At 36.1% G+C, this 14,357-nt stretch overlaps 1 protein-coding gene across 1 annotated transcript in view; it reads right to left on the reverse strand.

Annotated features, from left to right (window-relative positions):
* Nucleotides 1-583: 583 nt before the first annotated feature.
* Nucleotides 584-14,357, reverse strand: part of MUC19 (mucin 19, oligomeric) — a 136,489-nt gene continuing 122,715 nt past the window's right edge. The window contains 10 exon segments of the mRNA XM_065935089.1: nt 584-767; nt 1,413-1,521; nt 2,149-2,184; nt 3,126-3,240; nt 4,794-4,831; nt 5,406-5,568; nt 5,657-5,688; nt 11,556-11,585; nt 13,079-13,162; nt 13,830-13,883. Coding sequence (XP_065791161.1) covers nt 584-767; nt 1,413-1,521; nt 2,149-2,184; nt 3,126-3,240; nt 4,794-4,831; nt 5,406-5,568; nt 5,657-5,688; nt 11,556-11,585; nt 13,079-13,162; nt 13,830-13,883 — 845 coding nt within the window.

Below are 14,357 nucleotides of genomic sequence, written 5' to 3' on the forward strand. Positions count from 1 at the left end.
TAATTAAAAATGATATCATACAAAACCCACTGCAAGGTTGTGAAGTAATTAGCCTCCAACTAATAAAAATAAATGAAAAGAAAAAAAATGATGTCATAGAAACTGCAAAAAAGTGTTTCAAGAATGGAAGAGTGAAAACGACATCAGAACCTACAGGAAAAAATCATAAGAAGACCACCAGTACCCTAAGCAGAGGGAGGTGTCATAGAATGAAAGGGGTGATTAACAAAATTCACATTTTCATAAGTTTAACCGTGAAGTGAAGGAACAAAAGAGAATAATGGCCTCATTCAGATGAAGAGTAGAAGACAAGTTAGTATACTGGAGAGCGAGGACATGACTCAGTTTCACCTTGACTTCCAGAATTCTCATTGCTACCAAATAAATACATACGTTCACTAATTGCTTGCAAAGTTATATTTATTTTTTAGACCAGTCAAAGAACAAAAGACCTCATAATGATAACTCACTTTTTGAGCGATATGCAAATGTCTAGTTATTCTCACAATTTAGTCATTATTTTTGTTCACTTATAAAATAAATATCTGGTCTGTTACAGTGGGAAAGGTAATGCCATTTATTATTAACTGACTGTTGAAGTCGTAGACTGTTGGCATATGTCTAAACAGGAGCACGTAATGATATGCCTGTACCTATAAGGTATTGTACCACCATCAGGACAATCAAGATCAATTTCCCTATACTCGTAGTTTTCTTCTTGGCAGCAAAGGCACGAATTTTTCAACTGAAAGAGATCATAGTCATACCTAAAAGAAAAAAAAAAAGTTCAGTAATAAATATTTTCAGAATGCTTTCTGAAATAAATTGACATCAATGCTCAGATTCCAATTGTCTAAGTGATTTAGCAAGTCTTCCAGCCAATTTATTATTTGCCTTTATTGTATATTTCTGCTATAGATTCATAGTAATTGGTACATAAGACCAAAAAAAGTGAAGACTGCAATCTCATAGTTAGAGCAGTGTGGTACAAAAATATAAACAAAACATTTTAAAAATATACAAAGTAATACCAAATTATTACTCATATATTAATCTACATGTGAGAGTATACAAAAGGAAAAACATGTAATATGTACTATGTTTAAAGTGCAAGTGACATTTTGAAAAAAACACTTTTAAGCTAGAGGATTTGCTTGACATCTGTCTGTAATCACTTTATGAAAATAAATACATTTGCCATAAACGTATTATGTCTGACATATAGAAAAAACTTTCAAAATGTTTAATTATTATTTAAAATGCTTATTTTATTTTGCAGGTATTAATATTTTACTTGAATCAGGTCCTGATAATTAGATCTTAGGTAAACATTTGTCCTTGTAAAGTTTTCAAAGCTTGATTTTCTCCACAATGTTACAAACTTAACATGCAGTATACAAAGAGAAACTTACTTGATGGTTTTTTTGCATTCCCCTGTGCATCTTGCCATCTTAACTTTTTTCTTGCAACCATTGTAGTTAACAGTCACATTCACGGGTGAAGATCTACAATTAGGTTTACCTAAAACAAAATGGAAAACAGAGTCAGAAATGAGGTTTAACATTCACAATTGCTAAGTCTCAATTCTCCTAATCATAAAGTAGAGAATAATAACAAATACTTCACGATGGTATGGAGAGACTATCTCAGCACCCAGCACAAGGTACAGGGTAATAATCAATAAATATTATTATTATTCTATAATTACTATCATAGGAGAAGGGGAAAGAAAAGAAGGAAAAGAGGGAAGGAGGTAAGAGAAAGGAAGAAAGAGGGGAGGAGGAAAAAAGGGGGGATGGTTTTTTCACACATCTATTAGCTCATTGCTGATCTTCCTTATGCTCTAATACAACAATTTACAATATAATTTGCCAATGTTAGGAGAGCAAACAAAACTTTTTCCATGCAAATTAAATTTTCACCCTCGTAAACATCACTGGTTTTTACTTGGAAGAGTGTTGCAACCAACATGAGTAAGAAAATATAATGCATTATATTAATCATCGGTATGCATACGGGTTAGATTACTAGTTGTGTTAAAAACACAGGAGACTTTGTATTAATGATCTGTCATTTTGTTTTAAGGAAACACTAAATTTTTGTTAACAGTTTACATTTCTTTCAGATGTGGAATTTAATTTTACTTACATGTATAGCAACATTTTGTTGAGTCATAGACTCTGTCTTCCTATAGGAGTCAGAGAAAAATAAAATGAGAAAATCCTGTATTTTTCTATACATAATATAGCATTTGTTAACTTATTGAAATAGCATTACAAAGGGAGGAATAGAACAGATAAACATGCCGATCTCAGATCCAATCAGCACAGAGGAAAGCATAGTGATAAAAGTGAGACTATTAACACCAAACTTTTCAACAGTGGGTAGAAATGGGAAAACAACACTTAAAACTAAATTCCTCTTTAAAATAAAATGCCTAAGAATGAAGAATACTCCTCTCTTAACTGAAAGGTATACTTTAATAATGACATTACAACTCAACACTTAGGTTTCTCACAAGCAAGATTTGTACCTTACATTATTATAATCTCAAACTTATCACTGTCTGAAGTAAAAACTCAGTATATGTTGAAATCCAATGCTGGAGGTCTAAAATAAAACTTTATGTTATTAATTATATCTTCAGGGAAAAAAAACTAGTGAAATTTAAAACTTCTTTAATAATTTAAGCTTAAGCATTCATTAATGCAAAACCCTCATCCTATTTTCAGGGGATAAAAATTGTGACACAAAGAGCAATCTGAACTGTACATACTTATGTGATTCTATTTTAAAATGTGTTCTTTTATAGAAAATTATTAACCTGAAGCCATGACCTTGAAAAATGCTAGCTTTTTGTTGTTGTTGTTTAAAATACAGCAACACTCTTTCTACAGTAACTTACTTCTAGAATAGCACTAGGTTAAGTTTTATAGAGCCTGCAAATATATATTTGATATGAAAAGTATACTTGGCAACAAAAGGTAGATGACATAACGAATGAAATCTGTAAGAGATTTATGTTTGCTGCTAGGCAAAAGCTTTTACAAATAAGGAATAAGACTAATTGTATTTATATTTCTCATAAGAAGTGAATCTTGTTGATTGTTACTTAAGAAGATGACTTACTTCTGCGCACCAGGTCTGCTTTGGGCAGTCTTGAACTACGGCAATGAAACCAGTGTTGTGGCAAGAGTAAGAGATACACGGGTTGTTAGGGTCAGCAAACGAGGCACCAACCTGGGAAGTGGGGAGGAAGAGGGAACTAATGATTATTGATCTTCATTTCTGTTTCAAATTTGCAATGTTTCGTGAATTTCCAGAGACACTTTGAGCCATTAGATTAATATTTAAGAAAAAGTAGGTTAAAGACTTCCATGAATAATCAAAGATCTTCACTGAGGGCACAGAATGTGTCAAAGATTTTCAATCCTCAAATTAAGATTCATCTATTGTGGTTCTATGATATTTTTCAAGGATTTAAAAAAATCCCACAAGATATCTTCTACCTTTGCCTATGTTTTCATGCTTTTAAAGCTCTCTAGATTGCTACTCAGATTGCTTTATAATTACTTTATGTACAAAATTCAAACATCAGTTTGGAATAAATATAATTCCATTTATATCAGGCCCTCAAACCACAAAGTGAACTTTCAGGGAAGCTCGAATTTTATTATTTCAACTGTTTTGCATATAAATGATTAGAGGTACAATTTTGCTTTGTTCTTTAAATATCCTCATGTTTTATATTCCAAAACTGTCATAGATTTTCATCAGATCACCTTTAGAAACTAAAATTTAAGAAGCCTGAGTAGAAATGTGAGTTTAAGAAATGAGTTACCAAAGTAAAGTGAAAGTCTCTCAGTTCTGTCCAAGTCTTTGAGACACCATGGACTGTATAGTCCATGGAATTCTCTAGGCCAGAATACTGGAGTGGTTAGCCTTTCCCTTCTTCAGGGAATCTTCCCAACCCAGGGATCAAACCCAGGTCTCCTGCATCACAGGCGGATTCTTTACCAGCTGAGCCACAAGGGAAGCCCAGGAACACTGGAATGGGTAGCCTATCCCTTCTCCAGTGGATCTTCCCAACCCAGGGATTTAACCAGGGTCTCTTGAACTGCAGGCAGATTCTTTACCAACTGAGCTATCAGGGAAGCCCCAAAGTAAATTATTAAATTAAATTAACTTTAACCAAGTTAAATTAATATTAAATTATAGGCTCTGTTTTATGTATTTCCTAACATACCACATATTTTAGTCTAGATTTAGTTCTTGTAATACTTAGTGTCACCAGTTCACATGTATTATTAATTTGAGAATCATCTGTTTTTTTATGGCTTTCTGATACTTTTTCTAAAAAGTTAAATTACTTTCCAATATGTCAAATCAGGTCAGATCAGCCCTGAATATACTGTGTTGTAATATCCTCGTAATGGAGTTCTGATATTTTCCTATTTGACCTCTGACAATTCAGCCATTAGATCTTTCTGATTATAATTACAGTTTAACTCTGTTTATTGATTTGAATGTTATATGTCTTCTCCACCTGGGGAAACCCATGAGAAATTCTGTTCAACAGCTCCATTGTTAAATTAATGACCAAGAATATTGTTGCCCTTTGAAGCAAGTTGTGGTAGAAGTTACATTTGACCTTTCTTTTGAAGTGAATATGGGTAAAAAATGAATGGATTCCACTCCACCATCACATATGATTTTTTTCATATTAGCTGAGACACTCTGCATTTGTTCTTAATTATAATAATAAAAGTATATTAAAGTAGAAATAACTTTACCTCATAGTCATTATTGTTAAATAAACATGTTCTTGGTTCTGAAAAACAAATACATATTTTACCCTAAGACAAACATTATAAATTTTTTATTTATAAAACAGAAAGTGTATATGAGATCATATTTACTAACAATAAGGCAACATTATAAAGTTTCTTCCCATAACACCATCATCTCCTTTTAATCTACTGATTATATTCATAACTGTTAATTCTAGGTTTCTCTTACTCAAAAGATAGCAAGTTTTAAGAGGCAAATATTGATTCTGTTATTTGTCATACCTATCAACCATTTGACTCAGATTAGTAGCTCAATAAATATCTCTTGACTATATGAATAAGTAAACAACTATTCAATTCAAATCAAATAATGCATTATATTGCTAAGAAAGTAGATCTTAAAAGTTCTCATTCCAAGAAAAAATATTGTAACTATAGGTGATGTTAACTAGACTTAGTGTAGTGATCACTTTGCAACATATATACATACATATGCATGTATCTATATATATATGGAATCATTATGTTGTATGCCTGAAACTAATACTGTTTTATGTCAATTATGTCTCAAAAAAAGTAAAGTAGAAAAGAAAACAATGTATCATGAATACATACCACAATATCCAATTTCACAGCAGGTATCATTATCTTTGAACCTTACAAGTCTCTCTTCAGGTTTGCATGTGGGTGGAGAAGGACACTCCTTGAGTTTACAGTCTACAGTCTCCGCATCAGTACAGGTGCATTTGTAGCAATTGGCAGTCCATGTGTCTCCAGGCTACAAATACAATCCAAATTTAAATTTCTATTCAAATATACGAATGACAGCAAATTTGTATTAAAGTAGAGACAAATTGTATACTTACAGACTTCTTTTCTCCCAGTGGACCATAACAAGCTGTTAGCATGAAATGACAAATGCTAGTTAAATTTGGCAAAATATAACTGTCTGCTATTTGTAGATAACCACCAGGTTGACCAAACCTGAATTGGCACTAGGATTTCAGAGATATACTGTGAACAGTTGTCAGGTGCCTTAAGGTAAATCAATCACATCCACCTACTTTGAGCAAACTGTTCCTAGCAACATATATATATTCCTTAATTTTACACTCCTCAGCAAAGGATAAGTCTCTCCTGTTAGTGGTCAATAAATCTATGGCTACTGTTCACCTTTTGTTTCACTTTCCGACTTCTGCCTTCACAATCCTACAAGTCACCAAGACCTCATAATTATCAGTCTAAAGGGCTCTTTATCAGTTCAAGTTCCCTACAATAGCTAACATTTTAAAACTCTCACCTTGAAAATATTCCTCCTTCAGACTGACACTCTGAAATTCCTCTCTATTAGCAGATTTTTCACATTCCTCTCATTTTGTCTCTATTCTTTCCTCTGATACTTTTCTCCATCTTTACAGCATCCACTAAATGTCAACTTCAGTTCAGTTCAGTTCAGTCGCTCAGTCATGTCCGACTCTTTGTGATCCCATGGACTGCAGCACGCCAGGCTTCCCTGTCCATCACCAACTCACGGAGTTTACTCATACTCATGTCCATTAAGTCGGTGATGCCATCCAACCATCTCATCCTTTGTTGTCACCTTCTCCTCCAGCTTTCAATCTTTCCCAGCATCAAGGTCTTTTCAAATGAGTCAACTCTTTGCATGACATGGTCAACATATTGGAGTTTCAGCTTCAAAATCAGTCCCTCCAATGAACATTCAGGACTGATCTCCTTTGGATGGATTGGTTGAATCTCCTTGCAGCCCAAGGGACTCTCAAAAGTCTTCTCCAACACCATAATTCAAAAGCATCAGTTCTTAGTGTTCAGCTTTCTTTATAGTCCAACTCTCACATCCATACATGACTGCTGGAAAAACCATAGCCTTGACTAGATAGACCTTTGTTGGCAAAATAATGTCTCTGCTTTTTAATTTGCTGTCTAGGTTCGTCATAACTTTTCTTCCAAAGAGCCAGGATCTTTTAATTTCATGGCTGCAGTCACCATCTGCAGTGATTTTGGAGCCCCCCAAAATAAAGTCTGACACTGTTTCCATTGTTTCTCCATCTATTTGCCATGAAGAGATGGGACCAGATGCCATGATCTATGTTTTCTGAACGCTGAGTTTTAAGCCAACTTTTTCACTCTTCTCTTTCACTTTCATCAGGAGTTATTTAGTCTTCTTCACTTTCTGCCATAAGGGTGGTGTCATCTGCATATCTGAGGTTATTGATGTTTCTCCCAGCAATCTTGAGTCCAGCTTGTGCTTCATTTAGCACAGCGTTTCTCATGATGTACTCTGCATATAAGTTAAGTAAGCAGGGTGACAATATACAGCCTTGACATACTCATTTCTGATTTGGAACCATTCTGTTGTTCCATGTCCAGTTCTAACTGTTGCTTCTTGACCTACCTACAGGTTTCTCAAGAGGCAGGTCAGGTGGTCTGGTATTCCTAACTCTTTCAGAATTTTCCTCAGTTTATTGTGATCCACACAGTCAAAGGCTTTGGCATACTCAATAAAGCAGAAGTACAAGTTTTTCTGGAACTCTCTTGATTTTTTGATGATCCAACAGATGTTAGCAATTTGATCTCTGGTTCCTCTGCTTGTTCCAGCTTGAACATCTGAAAGTTCATGGTTCATGTATTGTTGAAGCCTGGCTTGGAGAATTTTGAGCATTACTTTACTACTAGCATGTGAGATGAGTGTAATTGGGTGGTAGTTTGAACATTCTTTGGCATTGCCTTTCTTTGGGATTGGAATGAAAGCTGACCTTTGCCAGTCCTGTGGCCACTGCTGAGTTTTCCAAATTTCCTGGCATACTGAGTGCAGCACTCTCACAGCATCATCTTTCAGGATTTGAAATAGCTCAACTGGAATTCCATCACCTCCACTAGCTTTGTTTGTAGTGATGCTTCCTAAGGTCCATTTGACTTCACATTCCAGGATGTCTGGCTCTAGGTGAGTGATCACCACATCATGGTTATCTGGGCCATGAAGATCTTTTTTGTACAGTTGTTCTGTGTATTCTTGCCACCTATTCTTAATCTCTTCTGCTTCTGTTAGGTCCATACCACTTCTGTCCTTTATTGAGCCCATCTTTGCATGAAATATTTCCTTGGTATCTCTAATTTATTTGAAGCAATCTCTAGTATTTCCCATTCCATTATTTTCCTCTATTTCTTTGCACTGATCACTGAGGAAGTCTCTCTTATCTCTCCTTTGAAAATCTGCATTCAAATGAGTATATCTTTCCTTTTCTCCTTTGCTTTTCTCTTCTTTTCACAGCTATTTGTAAGACCTCCTAGACAGTCATTTTGCTTTTTTGTATTTATTTCTCTTGGGGATGGTCTTGATCCCTGTCTCCTGTACAATGTCATGAACCTCCATCCATAGCTCATCAGGCAGTATGTCTATCAGATCTAGTCCCTTAAATCTATTTCTCACTTCCACTGTATAATCATAAGGGGTTTGATTTAGGTCCTACCTGAGTGGTCTAGTGGTTTCCCCTACTTTCTTCAATTTAAGTCTGAATTTGGCAATAAGGAGTTCATGATCTGAGCCACAGTCAGCTCCCAGTCTTGTTTTTGCTAACTATATAGAGCTTCTCCATCTTTGACTGCAAAGAATATGCAAAGAATCTGATTGCAGTGTTGACTATCTGGTGATGTCCATGTGTAGAGTCTTCCTTGTGTTGTTGGAAGAGGGTGTTTGCTATGAACAGTGTGTTCTCTTGGCAAAACTCTGTTAGCCTTTGCCCTGCTTCATTCTGTACTTCAAGGCCAAATTTGCTTTTTACTCCAGGTGTTTCTTGACTTCCTACTTTTGCATTCCTGTCCCCTATAATGAAAAGGACACCTTTGGGGGGTGTTAATTCTAGAAGGACTTGTAGGTCTTCATAGAACCATTCAACTCAGCTTCTTCAGCATTACTGGTTGGGACATAGACTTGGATTACCATGATATTGAATGGGTTGCCTTGGAAACGAACAGAGATCATTCTGTTGTTTTTGAGACTGCATCCAAGTACTGCATTTTGGACTCTTTTGTTGACTATGATGGCTACTCAATTTCTTCTAAGGGATTCTTGCCCACAGTAGTAGATATAATGGTCATCTGAGTTAAATTCACCCATTCTAGTTCATTTTAGTTCTCTGATTCCTAAAATTTCGACATTCACTCTTGCCATCTCTTGTTTGATCACTTCCAATTTGCCTTGATTCATGAACCTAACATTCCAGGTTCCTATGCAATACTGCTCTTTACAGCATTGGACCTTGCTTCCATCACTGGTCACATCTACAACTGGGTGTTGCTTTTGCTTTGGCTCCATCTCTTCATTCTTTCTGGAGTTATTTCTCCACTGATCTCTAGTAGCATCTTAGGCACCTATTGACCTGGGGAGTTCATCTTTCAGTGTCCTGTCTTTTTTGTCTTTTCATAGTATTCATGGGGTTTTCAAGACAGGAATACTGAAGTGGCTTTCTATTCCCTTGTCCAGGGGACCACATTTTGTCAGAATTCTCCACCATGACCCATCTGTCTTGGATGGCCCTACACTGCATGGCTCATGGTTTCATTGATTTAGACAAGGCTGTGGTCCATGTGATTAGATTGGTTAGTTTTCTGTGATTGTGGTTCTCAGTCTGTCTGCCCTCAGATGGAGAAGGATAAGAGGCTTATGGAAGCTTCTTGATGGGATAGATTGACTGAGGGGGATACTGGGTCTTGTTCTGATGGGTGGGACCATGCTCAGTAAATCTTTAATCCAATTTTCTGTTGATGGGTGGAGCTGTGTTTCCTTCCTGCTATTTACCTGGGGTCAAACTGTGGTGGTTTCCCTTGTAGCTCAGTCAGTATAGAATCTGCCTGAAGTGCAGGAGACCCAGGATCCCTGGGTTGGGAAGATCCCCTGGAGAAGGAAATGGCAACCCACTCCAGTATCCTTGCCTGGAAAATCTCATGGGCAAAGGAGCCTGGTGGGTTGCAGTCTATGGGATCACAAAGAGTCGGGCACAAGTGAATGACTAACACTTAAACTATGGTGGAGGTAATGAAGATAATGGTGACCTCCCTCAAAAGATCCCATGCATGTACTGCTACAGACTGTGCCCCCAACTCTGCAGCAGGTCACCACCAACCCACACCTTTGCCGGAGACTCCCGGACACCCACAGGCAAGTCTCCTGTAGGGTCACTGTTCCTTCCTTCTTGGTCCTAGTGCAAAAGGTTCTGTTGTGCCAAGTGTCAAGTATATACTCTCAAACTTCTGAACAGACATCTCTTACAGCCTATGGACCCAGATCTCCCTCAGCCTGATAAACAGCACCCCAGCAGATTTTAAAGAACCTCAAATTCAATGTGCACAAAACAGATTAAATCATATTTCCCTCAAAACCAGTTCTTCTTCTAAATTGGCTACCTTCTATTAAAGTGAAAGTCACTCAGTCTTGTTCGGCCCTTTGAGACCCCAAGGACTGTAGCCCACCAGGCTCCTCTGTTCATGGGATTCTCCAGGCAAGAACACTGCAGTGGGTTGCCATTCCCTTCTCCAGGGGATCTTCCCATCACAGGGACTGAACCCAGGTCTCCTACATTGCAGGCAGATTCTTTACCATCTGAGCCACTAAGGAAGCCCACCTCCTATTAAGGCCTAAACTGTTCTTTTAATTACTTAAGCCTAAAACTTAAAAGTCATCTTAATTGTTTCCTTCTCATCATTTGGCATTGAACCTACTGCAAAATCTTGTATCTTTATCCTCATTTGAATCCCTTCCTTTCCTGGTTTTACTTGTTATAATACTATTCTAGGACCTTAGTATTTTTGGTCTGGCATAATCTGGCTTTTTTAAAATGGGTTGCTCTGACTCAGGTCTCTTCCTGATCCAGACAATTCTCTATGTCATAGGTAGGAGAGTTTTCCTAAAGCCTACATTTCATCTCATCATTGCCTTGATTAGATACTTCTTATAGTCCTGTAAACTAAATACTTTATTTTAGCATTCTGGCTTCCTGAACTAGCTTACTTACTGTCCTCAAATTCCAGTTCTCTAATGAAATACCTGAGAATCCTTCCAAAGTATACAAAAGATGTATAACACATAGCAGTATTATGTAATATATGTAATATAGTAAATAGTATATGTAATATATGTAAGATGTGTAACACATAGTATGTGTTGGCTATATAATACATAGGTCACATATTTCACTGTGGAATTTATTTTCAGCTTTATATGAAAATTGTTTCTTTGAAAACATCCCTTCTCCTACTATATGCTAAAATTAGAAAATGATATTTTTTTTTTGTAATTTCACCACTTAATAAAAAGCACACCACATTGGCTTGATAAGTTTAGAGAAACTCAAATTCTACTAAAATTATTAAACTCTGATTACCCCTAATTTTTGTTGCTAAAATTCAGTCCTCAAAAATAGCTGGAATTATCTAGTTTAAAAAAATAAAAGGCAATATTTCAATCAGGATATCATATAGTTACATGAAACACTTTATTGTGTAAGTGAATTCTATTTTGACTAAGAGACAAAATACATTTGTTTGGTTTGGCTTTGTTAGTTTGTGTGTGACAAAACAGACTTTCATTCACTATTTGGTGAATAAAAGCTAAATTCGTCCACTTCAAGTTTTCCTATTCTATAACACTTCCTTAGCTAGTGACTTTTATTGGTATGACCTCTGAAGCTTGATTTACAAGAAGAATCATTAATGTAGAATGATTTGATTTTCAAGTGGAGGTATTCTTACCTGGAGGTGGTGGAAGAGATGCTGAACATTCTGTGTAAAAACAGATACCTTATATTAGTCTCTCAAGTTATTGTAATAGGTTTGGAGGAAATACAGTTGTCTATTACTGAAAATACATGGCCACATTGCTAGTCTTATAAGCAGACATATTCCCATCAATCTTACCTTTCTACTCCTTATGGCATTTGATATTTTACCATTAGGGAGTGTTTCCTTTAGATCTCAAATGTCAATGGGAAGGAAATATGAGGATCAAAGGAAGGAACGAGAATCAAAGTAAATTTCTCTTCAAAATGTCTTGATAGACAGTTCCGATAAATAGGATAATAAAATATATAATCAAATAAAGAAAAGGATAATTCATTATAAAAAACATATAATTTTCCATATATATAAATAGAACAAATGTTTTATGTGTTACCTGGTGTTAATACTCTAAGAATTTGTATGTTCTTTTTGTCTTATGGTATTTTAATCTTGTTCTATCTCCAATCCCGCCAAATGCTTTATACTTCTTACTTTTTTGGAGGCTTCCCATGTCAGAAAACTTGGCCAACCCAACAATCCACTCATAAATTTCACATTCTGTTTTCAAACTGCTAAAATTCAGATTAATATTTTTATTCTATCTACCAAGCAGAAGGCTGAACTATGAGCAACAGAATATTTGAGAGGAATTTTTAAGTTTCTCCAGGTTCAAGGAAAAAGACTCCAACAACTAATAGGTACAGAAAATAAATTAATTAAAGGTATATAAGTTTGGGGCATAAAATGCTTCTCTTTACTAAGAGAGACTAGGTTAATTCCCAATTATAAATATTTAGCAGATTAACAGAAACCAGCAACAGGAGAAATGATCTTTAAGTATAAATATAGTAGGAAAATTTCCCTACCCAGAATTCCAAGTTCATAGGAGAAATTTATAATAGAAGGAATAAAACAATACACTTATATCTTCACATTTCTATCAGAGTAATTTTTCTAAGACTTATCTGATCATATCATCCTTTTAACAAAATCCTTAAGGTGATCCCATTTATTATAAGGATAAAGTCTCATTTAAGTTTGGAAATAGAGTCCTTCATAAGCATTGCTCTGCTCACCTTTCTAATCTCATTTCTTCCCTGAAACTCACACAGACAATACCAATACCTGGTTAATTCCTGAAGTCCCTCACGCTGTTTAATGTCTCTGTCTTTTCAAGTGTCATATGGCAAGAATTCCCTCCTCACCCTAGCCAATATTAAATGCAGTCATCTCTTCTCTGATGTCTTCACTCAGCCCTACCAACTAGCAAACAGAAATTAACAGTCTCAACATATTCCCAGGACCATAATTGTTGTGCATTGTTTGAGTAGCATTAAATGCCCTGAAATGATATTATCTGTGCCCATGATAATCTCCCCCACCAACACATACAAAGTAATCAAATGGCAAGGGCTGCTGGAGTCTAGCAAATATAAGGTTAAAGGAAATGTTAGTTGAATAAGTGACAAGGAAATTAGTACTTTTCCAACACTGACCTGTCTTATTTTCAATTTCTTGTTTTGTTGCGACAACAGTGGTTTCAGAGGAGAAACAAAAGGATACTGCTGTTATTTTATTTGCTAGAGAGCATGTACACATATCAAGTTTCTGTGTGTATGCCTGCACAAATGATCACACACCTTCATGCTTAAGGAAAGCTTCATGTGGAAGAGACAATTCATGCCAGTGCCTTTGGGTTATTTCATTTTACCCGGGTAGGATATTCTGGGGCTTGTTGTGATTCCATTTGACTTTGAAGTGGAAATTTTAAAGGAAATATTAAAAATTTCAGGAATTTTTAATTCCTGAACATTTCATAATCTCATTATCAGAGATTTCAAGATCATAACTTCCAGTAATGATTTCTGGTAAAAGCCTAACCCAAAAAATCTTGGAGGAAAAAAAAAATCCCTAGGTAAAATTCAAATCATATTTCATGAGGAAATGTAGAATAATCTTCCTGGCCTTTCTTTCCTGTTTCTTTCCCACCACTCTTCTCTCCCAAATTCAACTCCTTATATAAAATCACAGGCACATTGATCATTGAAGAGTTTGTATTTCTAGTATTTGCCTGTTTGCATTCCAGAACCAGAGGGCTCCTTGACTCCTGTGGAAGTAGTGACTGCTAAGAGACAAGCAAAAGTGGTGAGTAAAGGGAACTATAAAAGCTGGAGTTTAATTTCAGATAAGCTGTCCTGTCTTCTGAGATGCCACCAAGCAAAGTTCATTTATATTTATTTGACTTACCAGTGGTAGAAATTCTGGGACCAGTAGTTGCTTCAGATGCTTCCTTGGAGGTACCTAAAATGAGTAGGAAAAGAGCATTGGACTTTTTCTGGTTGCAGAAAAGTGTATCTGAAGACATCTTCACATAGAACAAGAGTCTCAAAGCACCTGGAATGTACTAGTACGCCTACGAATGCCAGTTCATTCTCCTGCTATTGAAACATTTTTTTTTTTCTAATTCGCTCAGTTGTGTCTAACTCTTTGTGACCCGATGGACTGTAGCCTACCAAGTTCTTCTGCCCATGGAATTTTCCAGGCAAGAATACTGGAGTGGGTTGCCATAGTAGGCCCTAACACAGCAACTCCTTGCTCACAGAAGAATTGAGTATTTCATGTCTCAGATGGCAAAGAATCTGCTGCAAAATCAGAGACTCGGTTTCGATCCCTGGGTTGGAAAGATCCCCTGGAGAAGGGAACTGCAATCCACTCCAGTATTCTTGCCTAGAGAATCCCATGGACAGAGGAGCCTGGCGGGCTACAGTCTATGGG

Source organism: Muntiacus reevesi, chromosome 4, assembly GCF_963930625.1.
Source record: "Muntiacus reevesi chromosome 4, mMunRee1.1, whole genome shotgun sequence".
Lineage (NCBI taxonomy): Eukaryota > Metazoa > Chordata > Mammalia > Artiodactyla > Cervidae > Muntiacus > Muntiacus reevesi.